At 45.4% G+C, this 12,745-nt stretch overlaps 1 protein-coding gene across 1 annotated transcript; it reads left to right on the top strand.

Moving 5' to 3' along the window:
• Positions 1 to 873: 873 nt before the first annotated feature.
• OVOL2 (ovo like zinc finger 2) lies at positions 874 to 9,749 on the top strand (the record flags this gene model as incomplete). Its single annotated transcript, XM_034766945.1, is given in 3 exon segments — positions 874 to 1,071; positions 5,099 to 5,288; positions 8,800 to 9,749. Coding segments are annotated over 3 exon segments (699 nt in total), but the record flags the coding sequence as incomplete, so codon positions are not given.
• Between the last annotated feature and the right edge of the window lie 2,996 nt (positions 9,750 to 12,745).

Below are 12,745 nucleotides of genomic sequence, written 5' to 3' on the forward strand. Positions count from 1 at the left end.
CCCCCCCCGCCCCCCCCTTCCCTCCCCCCCCCCCCCTGCCTGCCTCCTGCCTGGCACCCCCCACCACCTGTGCTCTGCCTGGCACCTTCCACCTCCTGCTCCCTGCATGCCTGGCACCCCCACCACCTGTGCCCTGCCTGGCACCCCCCCACCACCTGCCCCCTGCCTGGCACCCCCTCTCCCACCTGCCCCCTGCCTGCCTGGCATCCCCTGCCATCTGCACCCTGCCTGCCAGCCTGGAGCCACCTGTGCCCTACCAGCCTTGCACCCCACCACCTGTCCCCTGCCAGCTTGTCCCTGGATAGTACCCTGCCTGCCCACCAGCCTGACACCCCTCCCCCCACCTGCGCCCAGCCTGGCATGCCTCCCCTGCCTGCCTGGTCGCCCCTGGGCAGCGTCTTGCCCGCCAGCCTGGCACCCCCTGCCACCTGCACTCTGCCTGCCCTCTTCCTGCCCTTTGCCCACCCTGGCACCCCACCATCATCTGCGTCCTCTGGCAGCGCCCTCCAGCAGCACCCTGCCCGCCTGCCCCCTGCCTATCTGCTCTCTGCGTGCCTGCCCCCTGCCTGTCTGTCCCTGGACAGCACCCTGCCAGCCTGTGCCCTCCGGCAGCACCCTGCCTGCCTGCCCCCTGCCAGCCTGTCCCTGTGCAGCACCCTCCCACTCTGCTCCTCCGACCCTCTTCTGGGAAGGGCCAGAGCCCAGCCTGCCCCTGACAGCACTGCAGCTGCCATCGGCACCCTGCTGCTGCTGCCCCTCCCCTGGCCACTATTACTCCTCTTGCAGGAGCTCTGAATCCGGGCCACCCCCTTTCCCCTGCAGCAAGCGTCTCTCCCTTTCCCAGTAACCCCCCTTCTCTGCCTTGCCCCAGGGGGGATAAGCTGCGTGCTGCTGAACTACCGCATTGAAGACAGCTGCAGCTTGGAGAGCAATGGCAGCAGCGCCACCAGCACAAGGGAGGCTGAGCGGAGTGATCCCCCGACTCCTCAGCCAGCAGCCGAGATCGGGAACGCAGAGGGGACCCTTCTGGACTTGGCCATGAAGCGCCCAGTAGTCAGATCGAAAATCAAGGTACAGCACCAGCCTCCCATAATCTGCCCACCTGGCGCACAACCAGCCCGGTGACCGTCAACCGGGGAACACAGGCCCAGACCACCCAAGATATTTAGGCACCTGACTCCTATTGGAGTTAGACGCCTACATACCTTGGAGGATCTGGGCCACAACGGCTGCCACACTGGGGCCTACTCACAGGCATAGTTTGACTTCTATATTTGGGGGGGAAACTTGAGTCAGGCCAATGGGGCTGCGAGTGGGGGAGCAATGCAGTTTAGAGGGGGCAAAGACCCTCTGCCCCCTCCCAAAACTATACCCAAGGGCCTTCTTTCAGTTAAATAAATACAAAGCTATGGAAATACCCGCCCTCAAAAACCGTGGATGAGATTCGCAAGGCAGACAAGGGGATTTAGTCACTCACCGTGTGTTGAAATTCATGAATTGTCTGTTAACTAACTACTTGGAAAAAATCACTCTCCGTGTGTGTTTCTTGCGTGTACACACACGCACATATTTGGAGCCTGACTGAGTGGAGTCAAACACCGGCTGATTGTAATGGAGATTTCAGCAGAAACGGCAAGACCGAAAAAGGGCAGTTAACTGAGTGTTTTTCCCCGGTGTAAAAGAAAAAGTAGCCCGATCAGAGCAAATGAGTTCAGCCTCATTACGGAAGCTTCATTCAAAATTTTGCAACTGGCTTGTTATCTTTTCCATGAGGCAGTTTCTGCGAGCATTGCTTTGCTACTGAGGAGGAGGAGGACGATCAGGCAAAATAGCCAGCACGTCAGGAAAACCTAATTCTCTGCCTCTTCATTGTTATTTATTATTTGTATTAATAGCTTTGTGCTGCTGTCGGCCCTGATCCTGCCATGATCTCTGTGCAGGTAAAGCCTCGCGTTCGTACTGAGCTGCTTGCGGGATCTAGGCCACATATGGCTGGGAAGAAAAGAATCCGCTGGGAATTTGGGGTTATTTTTTGTTCAAACCGTGGAATTTATTTTGCTCACTAGTTTACTGATGACCCTTATATTTTAATCCCCGCTATTGTTAAAGCCACAGAGAAATATGTATCGTCTTATTAACCAGGTTTCTGCAGAACCCCCCCAAACTTTCTAGAAACACCACTAAATGCACAGCAGATTCTCAGGAGTCTGCTAAAGTCCCTTTTTACTCTGCCTGCTAAACTCACCTTTTACCTTGTGTTTTAGGGTACGTCTACATTGTGATAAGAGACCCGGGGCACAGAGGGGCTGGCATGAGTCAGCTGACCTGGGCTTTTGGGGCTAGACAATTCCAGTATAGACATTCCAGCTTGGCTGGAGCCTGGGCTCTGGGACGCTCACATGGGGTCTTAGGTTCCAGCCCCATCCTGAATGTCTACACTGCAGTTTTATAACCCTGCCTCCCAAACCCCAGAGCCTGGGTCAGCTGACCCAGGCCAGCTGCTGGTCTTTCATTGCAATGTAGATATATCCTTAATGGACAGCGTGGCTATTAAATTAATGTTTAACTATTAGCATAATCAAAACACTGAGCTTCCCCCATAAAGGACGTTCTTCCAAATAGCTGAACCACCAGCATCGGGTCCAGCCACTTCAGATAATCACATTAGCTCAACCTTCCTTGTATTAGAATGAAGAATGAAAACATTAACTCAGAATAACACTTTCAAGTTAATTAACAGGCAAGTGAGATAAACTGGGGATGACTCCATTGTTTCAGTCTCTGCAGAGTCAACACATGGCATGCTGGCTTACTTTGTAAGGATTATCTTCACAACCAAAACCTCTAGAAACTTTTTGGTAAACAAATCTTCTGTTCCATCAAACACAGCAAAAGGAAGTCCTTAGAGATACACTGAAATCTTGTTTACACGAGAAAGCTGCATTGTGATTCTAAACCGATTTAAGCCTTGTCTATACGGGGAAGTTTTGTGGTGTAAACTAAGGTGTTAATTCAAATACCCTCATAATCCTCTGTGTAGATGCTCTTATTCCAGTATAAGGGTGGCTTTTTTGTGTGTTTGTTTTAGTATGTTGCTTGGAAGGGATTTAAGCTAAACTGAAAATAACCCATAGCAGAATGGCTATGTGTGTCTATCTAGGGCAGTGGCTCTCAACCTTCCCAGGCTACTGTACCCCTTTCAGCAATCTGATTTGTCTTGCGTACCCCCAGGTTTCACCTCACTTAATCAGACATAAAAATACAGAAGCACACTATTACTGAAAAATTGCTTGCTTTCTCATATTTACCATATAATTGTAAAACAGATCAATTGGAATGTTTAATATTGTACTTACATTTCAGTGTATAGGATATAGAATGAAAGTTTAGTTTGTACTGACTTCGCCAGTGCTTTTTATGCAGCCTGTTGTAAAACTAGGCAAATATCTAGATGAGTTGGTTACGCCCTGGAAGAGCTCTGCTTACCCCCCAGAGGTACACGTACCCCTGGTTGAAAACCACTGATCTAGGGGGTTCTACCTCTCTAACTGGTAAAACTTTCCTGTGACGATGAGGCCTTAGTTAGACAGGCATAACTCTGTCATGGAGACAAGGACCAAGGTCCTGATCCAGCAAAATACCTAAGTATGAGGAGTCCCATTGAAGCCAATGGGTTACTCATAGGTTTACAGTAAAGCATGTGCTGAAGTGCTTGGCTGGATTAGGGCATAAATCTTTGGAATGTTTTCATTTTTTCTCATGACCGCATGTTTCTATTGTCCCGGTTTATGACTCATGGGACAGGTTCCCTTTCGTCCTGTGGAAAAACCCGCTGGGACTCTAAGATTGCTCCTTGTCCGTTGAATTGGGCTACGGACTTTGCCCCATAAGCTGTGGAACTCCTCAGATCTGTGTGGAGTCTGTGGTCCGTGCTTTAGGTTGTATAACGCCTGGACAATTCCTTGTGACGGTGGAGGGAGTCATCCTCATTTCTCAATGTCCAACCCAACATCGTGCTAGCTGTTTCTCTTCCAACACAACCCACATTAACATGGCAGTAAGGAAGCTGGTATCCATGCCTCACTAACTGACATACTACAAATCCCAAATAAGATTGTTTCACATGCTTTAGAAATCCTGTTCTCTTCCATTCAGTCAGTCCTTTCTCATATAAGTTTGAACAAGAGTTCGAAATTCACCCTTAACTCTGACCCCCACACATGAGCTTACCTTTTCAGCTCATTTTATTAAATAAATCCAGAGGCTCACAAAATGTTTGAGGCCGTTTCTGCAAAACTCTCCACTCCGAGCAATTAAATTCTTATATATGTCAAATCCTGAGCTGGTGTAAATTGATGTCGCTCTACTGACCTAAATGGAGAGAAGTCGATTGACACCAGCTGAAAATCTTGCCCAAATCCATATGGAATAATCTACACCCAATTCTATGTTATTAAGATGCAATTCCACTAACTGTAATAACCCACAGACTCAAATCACTACCGCTCCTTTAGGGGGATTTTAGCGTTTTTAGCATTCTTTTTAAAAATAGTGCTAAAAAACAAACCCTCAGGCACAATACGTGTTAGTAAATATGGTCTAAAGGGCAGAATTAGGCGTACCATCAATGGAAGCTGGGCACCTGGCCATCCTTTGTGCCTTTGAAAATCAGGCCCTGGATACAGTTGGGCAGGTAATTCAGGGTATTGTGAAATGGCACTCTATTTTCAGATCCAGGTTGTGACACTGATTATGGGGGCACGGGGAGGGGACATGTAATGCAGGGACTTTATGGCGTGTTTCTGTCGGATGCGATGGATCTCTGGCCCTAATGTTTTAGGAGATGAAAGCCCTGATAATGCAGGGAGGTCGGTGTGAGGAATGTGGGTGCAAGGGGTCAGCTTCACGCAGCTCACTGCAAGTGGAAGCTAAGGCCTCAGACAATAAAAGCCGATTTCTCGTTGGTGATACTATTCAGTTTCTCCTGTGTTGTTACCGTGAGGATGCTTTCACTGTGCAGAGAGAGAATCCCCCTGTTCTTTGCTCTTGCCTGTCGACCCAGAATCGGATCGAACCATGTTTTATTTCCATCCGTTAGTTCACGACTGGTACCTGCGACGATGCGGCGCTGCACAATTGTGAGCTGTGCGGCAAAGGCTTTCGCTTGCAGAGGATGCTCAACCGTCACGTGAAGTGTCACAGCCAAGTAAAGAGACACCTGTGCACCTTCTGTGGCAAAGGTTTCAATGACACCTTTGATCTGAAGAGACATGTAAGGACCCATACAGGTGAGAGCAGCTGGGAGAAGGTTCTGCAGCTCGACCAAGTGGTGTTCCTTTTTTAAAACTAAAGTGCTCTGCCCCCTACAGGCAACAGAAAGCAGTGTTTTGGTGAATAGTCAAAGGGTGAACCACAGAATAGGATTTTATATTCAGTACAACCTCAGATAACTACGGTTTGGTTTGGTTACATCCTACTCTGCCTCCCCTCCAGACTGGCTGGTTTGAGGGAAGCCAGACAGCAAATCTGACTTCTCCTAGCCCTGAGCACAGATGCCCCACAGAGCCAGCTGTGGCAGAATCACGCTGCTTTGGGCTTCACAGAAATTGCATCCATTAAATGAAGGGCTTGTGCGGCTCTGTGTGGAGACATTTAAGGTACAAAAGGCTGTGTGGACATTGCTGTTCCGGGTTAGCTTCACTCAGTTAGAAACAGGATTACGCTAAACCAAAATAAACTGCTGTCAAACTGGAATAGGAGTGTTTACACAAGGGTTTGCACCAATTTAAGTAAACTGGTGTGAATATGAATGCAGAGGGAGCTTAAATTGGTATAACCCCTTATGTGGACACTCTTGTAAGAGTGGCAGATAACTGAATTAAGCCAAATAAATATGGATTGATTGATTTTTTAAGAGTGTCCACTAGAAGGTTGCCCTGGTTTCACTAAATCAATCTAGTTACACCTGTGCAATTTCTGAGGGACCCCTAGACTCCAACCTCACCACTGCAGACATTCTTGGTCAAGCTGGCTATCCTATAAAATAGGGGTCACTAAACCAGCAGGTGTTTAGCCTGTGCTGCAGGATTTAGACACCCAGTGACTGCTGGACAAGCTCCCTGATTTCTCTCAGTTTCAGTACTAGCCAAGACCTTAGGGATGCTACGGTGCAACCTTGATTAACCTTTTTGTTTATGGTATCCCCAAGCACAGTCATTAGCCAGGTACCCCACTGCACATCCAGGTGCAATAACTGTGTAGGCAAACTCGGCATTTATGGCTTCGCAGTCGCTCCCACACAGCCACTGACATCTAACATACTGAGAAAACGTTGGCCAAGATATGCGACTTTCTATTTGAAAAGCATTGTGGGATCTTCAATTTGTGCATGGAAAGCTGTCGGAGACAAACAGCAGGGAACAGCAGAGACACACCATCAGGTTCAATTTGGCCCAGAGTTCAGATTTTGTAAAAACAAACTTTTATTAAGGACAAAAAAAAGCTAAGACCAGCAGACACATTTCCATATATAGTATAGTCTGACGTTTCCGTGAAACGATTGCTCCTTGCAGTGTTTGCAACCAAAACTTTGCAGCTCTCTGATAGTGCATGAGAATATGAAAGTGAAACGGATTAGTCATCTTCCATTGCCTGAGCTGAATTCAATGTAAAAAGTAACCAGCATAAATTCTTTCCGTTTAATCAAAGGTATTATTTGTAAAAGAGCTACATTTTGTTTGTTCTAGATACGATTTGAAACTTGACTGTTTTCCCTGAATTCCAACTAGATTTGATGGGAATTGTGAAGAATTCCCACCCCGGAGCGCTGTAGCTATGCTAGTCTCACCCCCACTGTAAAGGCGGCTAGGTTGACGAAAGAATCTGTTGACCTAGCTACCATCGCTTGGGGAGATGGATTATCTACTGCAGTGGAAAAACCCCTTGTGTCACTGTAGGAAGAATAGGAGCATAAATGTGATAGTCTCTAAGGCACCACAAGGACTCCTGTTCTTTTGGTGGATACAGACTAACACGGCTGCTACTCTGAAACCTGTAGGAAGAATCTACGCTATGGCGCTACAGTGGCATAGCTGTGGTACCATAGCTGTACTGGTGGAGCACCTGTAGCGTAGACGTGACCTAACTTCTAGCGTGATTGGGACAAACATTTCAACACTACTAGAAAAATTTGTGATTGAGACTCTCCCTCCTCCAGCCTCAAATTAGCTGGATGTTTCTGCTAAAATGATCCAGTAGTTGAGTCATCAACAACGGATTTTAGAAGGCACTTCAGATTCTTAAATCTTGGGTTGATTGCTGTAGCTATCTTTAGAAATCTCACATTGGTACAGTCTTTGCGTTTTGTGAAATCTGCAATGAAAGTGTTCTTAAAATGAACAACATGTGCTGGGTCATCATCCGAGACTGCTATAACAGGAAATATAAGGCAGAATCCGGGTAAAACAGAGCAGGAGACATACAATTCTTCCCCAAGGCGTTCAGTCAGAAATTTAATTAATGCTTATTTTTTTAATGAGCATCATCAGCATGGAAGCATGTCCTCTGGAATGGTGGCCGAAGCATGAAGGGGCATATGAATGTTTAGCATATCTGGCATGTAAATACCTTGCAATGCCGGCTACAAAAGTGCCATGCGAATGCCTATTCTCACTTTCTGGTGACATTGTAAATAAGAAGTGGGCAGCATTATCTCCTGTAAATGTAAACAAACTTATTTCTCTTGGTGATTGGCTGTACAAGAAGTAGGACTGAGTGGATTTGTAGGCTCTGAAGTTTTACATTGTTTTGTTTGTGAGTGCAGTCACGTAACAAAAAAAGTTTACATTTGTAAATTTCACTTTCACGACAAAGAGATTGCACTACAGTACTTGTATGAGGTGAATTGAAAAATACAATTTCTTTTATCATTTTTAAAGTGCAAATATTTATGAGCAAAAATAATATACACTTTGATCTCAATTACAAAACAGAATAAAATATATGTGCAAATGTAGACAGACATCCAAAACATTTAATAAATTTCAATTGGTATTCTATTATTTAACAGTGCAATTAAAACTACAATTAATCACAATTAATTTTTTTAATCACGATTAATTTTTTTGAGTTAATTGCGTGAGTTATCAGCGATTAGTCGACAGCCCTGGTATAAATATTAGAAGGATCACAATGTCTAAACACAAAATTGCAACAGTTTATCTAAGGTTGGAAATGGACCAAAATAGCTCAAAACTCGTGAGCCAAGGTCCCGACAATCATGAGATTGGCTTAAAAATCAAGAGTTTTTTTTTTTTTTTTTTTAAGTTAGTGTTTTTTATTTGCCCTCTGGGTTTTGAGTCTTTGGAGGAAAACATTTTCAGCTTTTTCTCAGCATCCACAAGAACTGGAAACATAGGGTGAAACCCTGGCCCCATCAAAGTCAGTATCATGAAAGTTGGCAACACCGTATAATTTAGGACACTGATTCAAGAAAACCTCCCTGTTCAGCTTAAACATGTGCCTAAGTCTCATTGAAACGCTTTTGTGCTTTCCTGAAACAGGGTGTTAGGTGCCTAATATGAATTTAAGGCGCCTCGCTTGAGGCACTCACTTCAGAAAATCTTATCCTAAGAAAGTGTAAATATTTATTTAGATTGTATGCGGTTTGGGGCAGGAACTGTCTACTAATCAGTGTTTGTAGCCTAGCGCAATGGGGTGTTTTTTCTTGGTTGGTCCTAAGTGTTATTGCAATAAATGTGATTCATCATAATTAATAAACAATGTCGTCTGGCCTTATAGGAATTCGGCCTTACAAATGTGAGATCTGCAACAAGGCGTTTACCCAGCGATGTTCTCTGGAATCCCACCTTAAAAAGATCCACGGGGTGCAGCAGCAATATGCGTACAAACAGCGGCGTGATAAACTTTACGTCTGTGAAGATTGTGGCTACACGGGCCCAACGCAAGAGGACTTGTATCTGCATGTCAATAACGCTCACCCCGGGAGTGCTTTCCTCAAGAAAACCTCTAAAAAGCTGGCAGCAGTCTTACAGAATAAACTCACCTCTGTCCTGCAGAGGAACCCGGAAGATGATGAGGAAGACGAGTAACGCAGTGGATTACAGCGGTCACATGCAATGAAGTTTACATGTTGGGTATTTTTTCAAACACGAAAGGTATCCGTGTAATAGCAGGCATCTTGTCCTTTTGGTGATGACCGGCTGTGGATGTTACAGCCTCAACGTGAAAGAAATGTTCTCAGCTTAATGCAAATACAAGGCTTTTTTAATCGTGAGAATAAAAGGGAAAATTTTGGAGCCAGCATCGCCTGTGGATAGAGCCCTGCACTGGTACTCGGGAGACTCCACGTCAGTTCCCAGCTCTGCCACTGGCCTGCTGTGTAACTTTGGGCAAGTCACTTAACAATTCCATGATTCCGTTTTCCCAACTGTGTAATGGAGATAATGACACTGATCAGCTTTGTAAGGTGCTTTGAAATCTGTGCGTGAAAAGTGCTAGATAAGAGCTAGGTATCCTTAATATTATTCCCAGATGAGAATCTACAGTAAAATGAAGTTAAGGATGAGAGTATATATCATAAGGTGAGAAATGCACAGTAATACACTCAAACAACCTTAACTCTGCCCTGTAGTGAAACCATGCAGAAATAGGGTGACGAGACGTCCCGATAAAATCGGGACCGTCCCGATTTTTAGGTGTTTGTCCCGTGTCCTGACCAATCTTTGGTTGGGACGCAATTTGTCCCAATATTTTGCTCCACTGGCATTTTTTTTTTTTGCTCTGTCAGCAGCACTCAGCAGTTTTTTTTGCTCTGCCGTCAGACCCTCCCCCCCGTGTCCTGATATTTTCTTCCTCTCATCTGGTCACCCTATGCAGAAACCATGTGATTATGATTAAGGTTGTTAGGATTTGTAATCCCAGGTTAGAAAAAAATAAATTTTAAAGATGTTAGATTTTTTTTTCATATCATTCTCTCCCCCGCCCCCCCCACAGGCATGATTCTAGGGCAGAGTTAAGTTTTTTGGGTGCCTTGACTGTGCATTTCTTACCTTAACATGTTTGGATTTCTTTTGAGTGCAACCTTTACTCTGAATTGCCTGTTTTTTTAATGCTTAGTTCTGAGATCACTATCACATCCCTGTAGCAGTTATTTAATTACTGAGGCATCTTTTCAACCTTAACTCCATCTTAATATATATTTTTTTGTCTGGGAATTTCCCTAGTTCTAAAATATTTTCATAGATGAACACTAAATAAGAAACCCAAAGGGAATGCTACCAGATATTTCTAAGGACTTGAAGATACACAGCACCAACCTTCAATCATTTTTTAAAAAATTAAACTTCCAAGGGTGGATTCGCTGGGATACCAAAGCAATGTGAAGCAGCCAGAGGGCACTAGCCAGTTCACCTAGTTTTAGAACTACATTGCATTGCCAGAGCGGCACAAATCAACCAAAGCTTACTGGTGAATCTGGCCCTGAGTTTGCCACTGACCTATTGGTTTAGAAGGCTGCGTTAGGGAGACCACCACTCTGCTGTGTGGCGGGAGCAGGCAGAGAAAGACCCCAGGCCCGGAGTCCCAGTGTCTCTGCTTCCTCTTTGCTCCCCCTCTGGTTCCTTTGGCGGTGCTGGCCCAGTGTTCAATGGAGCCAAGCGGCAGGCCATTGGGCAGCCTTACAAACACTGATGCCCAAACAAGTGTGCAGCCGCCGAATGGAACCTTTGAAGAGCAATGCCCAGTTGGGCCAAGCCATCCATCAGTGAGAACTCCTGGCACATGTGTCCAATCTGCCTTGGTACCACTGAGTCATTACAGCCAATAGTACGCTTGCTTGCAAATTAGCTGGCCAGGAAGGGTGGCGATTGGTGCTCTACTCTGCTAAGATCACTCAGGACAGAGAAAAGACTCATGCCAACACTAATTAATTTCTTAAAGGACCCAGTTTGACTGCATAAACCAATGAATGAATTTACTTGTAAATTATCCAAAAACTCATTCTGTACTCAGGGAGTGAGTGCTGGACGTTTGGGGAGGACACACTCTTATTTTGTATATAAAATTGCATCCCTGCTTTAATGCAAAATGGAACTCAGCCTGAAGTACGGAACTGAACTCAGCAGCACCTCCATGGTTAATATATGAAAATGATGTCAGATTCTGGTTGTGTCTGTAAACTAAATTTTCTTTGTTTGCCTCAGTCCTTGTACAGACATCTGCGAGGGCTTTGGAGGGGAGGGAAAAAGCTTTTGGGTGTTCTTAAGCATTTCTTAATGAAGCAACTATTTTATGCAACAAGACTGAGGGTGCTTGGGGCCTTGAAAGAATCTTAATAAAGTGAAGCTTTGATGTAACGAATAAGAAACTTACTGTCCTATGTAACAGGAAAGGTTGCGAGGGATACTTTCATAAACAGAATTCCAAGTACAAAGTGTCGAGATGAATGACAGAATATTCACTCAGTGACATTTTGGCTGCAGATTATATTTTGACTCTTAGTTATTCCCTGGTCATGACTGTCTTATGCTTCAGAGATGAAAGTCGGTTTGAGTTCTTAGCTAGGGCAAGGATTGGCACGAAACAGCATCCAAAATAAAGATTATTCTTTTCTAGTAAGGTTTGCCTCTCTGCAAGCGCACTGATATGTGAGATCGGATAGTGTAAGATCGTAAAGTTTAGGTTTGATCACGTGGGTTAGCAAAATAAAGGTGGATCATTGTATTTAATTCTGGTTTTTTTTAATTGTAGAAATTTTAGGCCAAAATATACTTGACATACCTGTAGCCCAGGAAATAATGTAATTTATTTGGTGGCGAATAAACAGTTCTATATGGCAAGGGCTAACACCATTCTTCCCTGACAACTTTATTAAACAGAAAAACAAGACAACTAAGGATATTTCCTGACAAACTTACTTCTTCAACCCTAACTCTGTCCTAAGTAGCAGGAATGTAAAAGAAAAAAGGCCCGAAGAGAAGTGTCGCTTGAAATGACAAACTTTAGAAAGCCAGGGAATTCTAAAGTGGGGTTACCTATAAAAGTCCTTCCAGGGCATGTTTTTCTCCTCTCACCACACTGCATTTCATCCCCCCAACAGCTACAGTTCAGAGCCAGAGTACAGCAGCTTTATCACATGGGTTGTCCAGAAAGAGTGAACTGGGGATAAGGCATCAGCTGTACTCCAGGGGACCCAGAGGACTGGGTAGTGTTTGATACCCGTTTTGAAATGTTTGAGCTTGTTTTACTTGAGGCTCAGGCGGAGGCAATGGTAATGGCAGGGTGTGATGGGGTGTTCATCCCACACGAGCCTAGGAGGGGCAGATCAACCAACTAGGCCACAGCTGAGGGGAATTAGGTGGCCCAAGTAATCCCCTGAAAGATGACCGAGCCCAGCTGCGGGGCTAGGATAATGCCAGGAAGCTGGCAGTGGAAAGGGGCTGCAGCGAGGGAACCTGCAGTCACCCTCTGTTAGGCTGTTAGGGTGAGAAACCTAGGGAAAGGATGTAGGAAAAGACTCAGGGAAACAGCAGGAAAGGTTAAGATAGTGCAGGCCTTGGCTGCTGATTAGATGGTCCCTGGTCTGGAACTAGGAGTAGAGGGTGGGCCTACGTTCCCCTACCAGCCACTGGGGCAGTTCCACCAGCTGGGCAGTGAATAAGAAGATTGCTGGAGACAGTTTCTGTGGAAAGACTTTGATACCCCAGAAGGGGGAAACCATTGTGAC

This window comes from Trachemys scripta, chromosome 3 (assembly GCF_013100865.1).
Source record: "Trachemys scripta elegans isolate TJP31775 chromosome 3, CAS_Tse_1.0, whole genome shotgun sequence".
Taxonomy (NCBI): Eukaryota; Metazoa; Chordata; order Testudines; family Emydidae; genus Trachemys; species Trachemys scripta.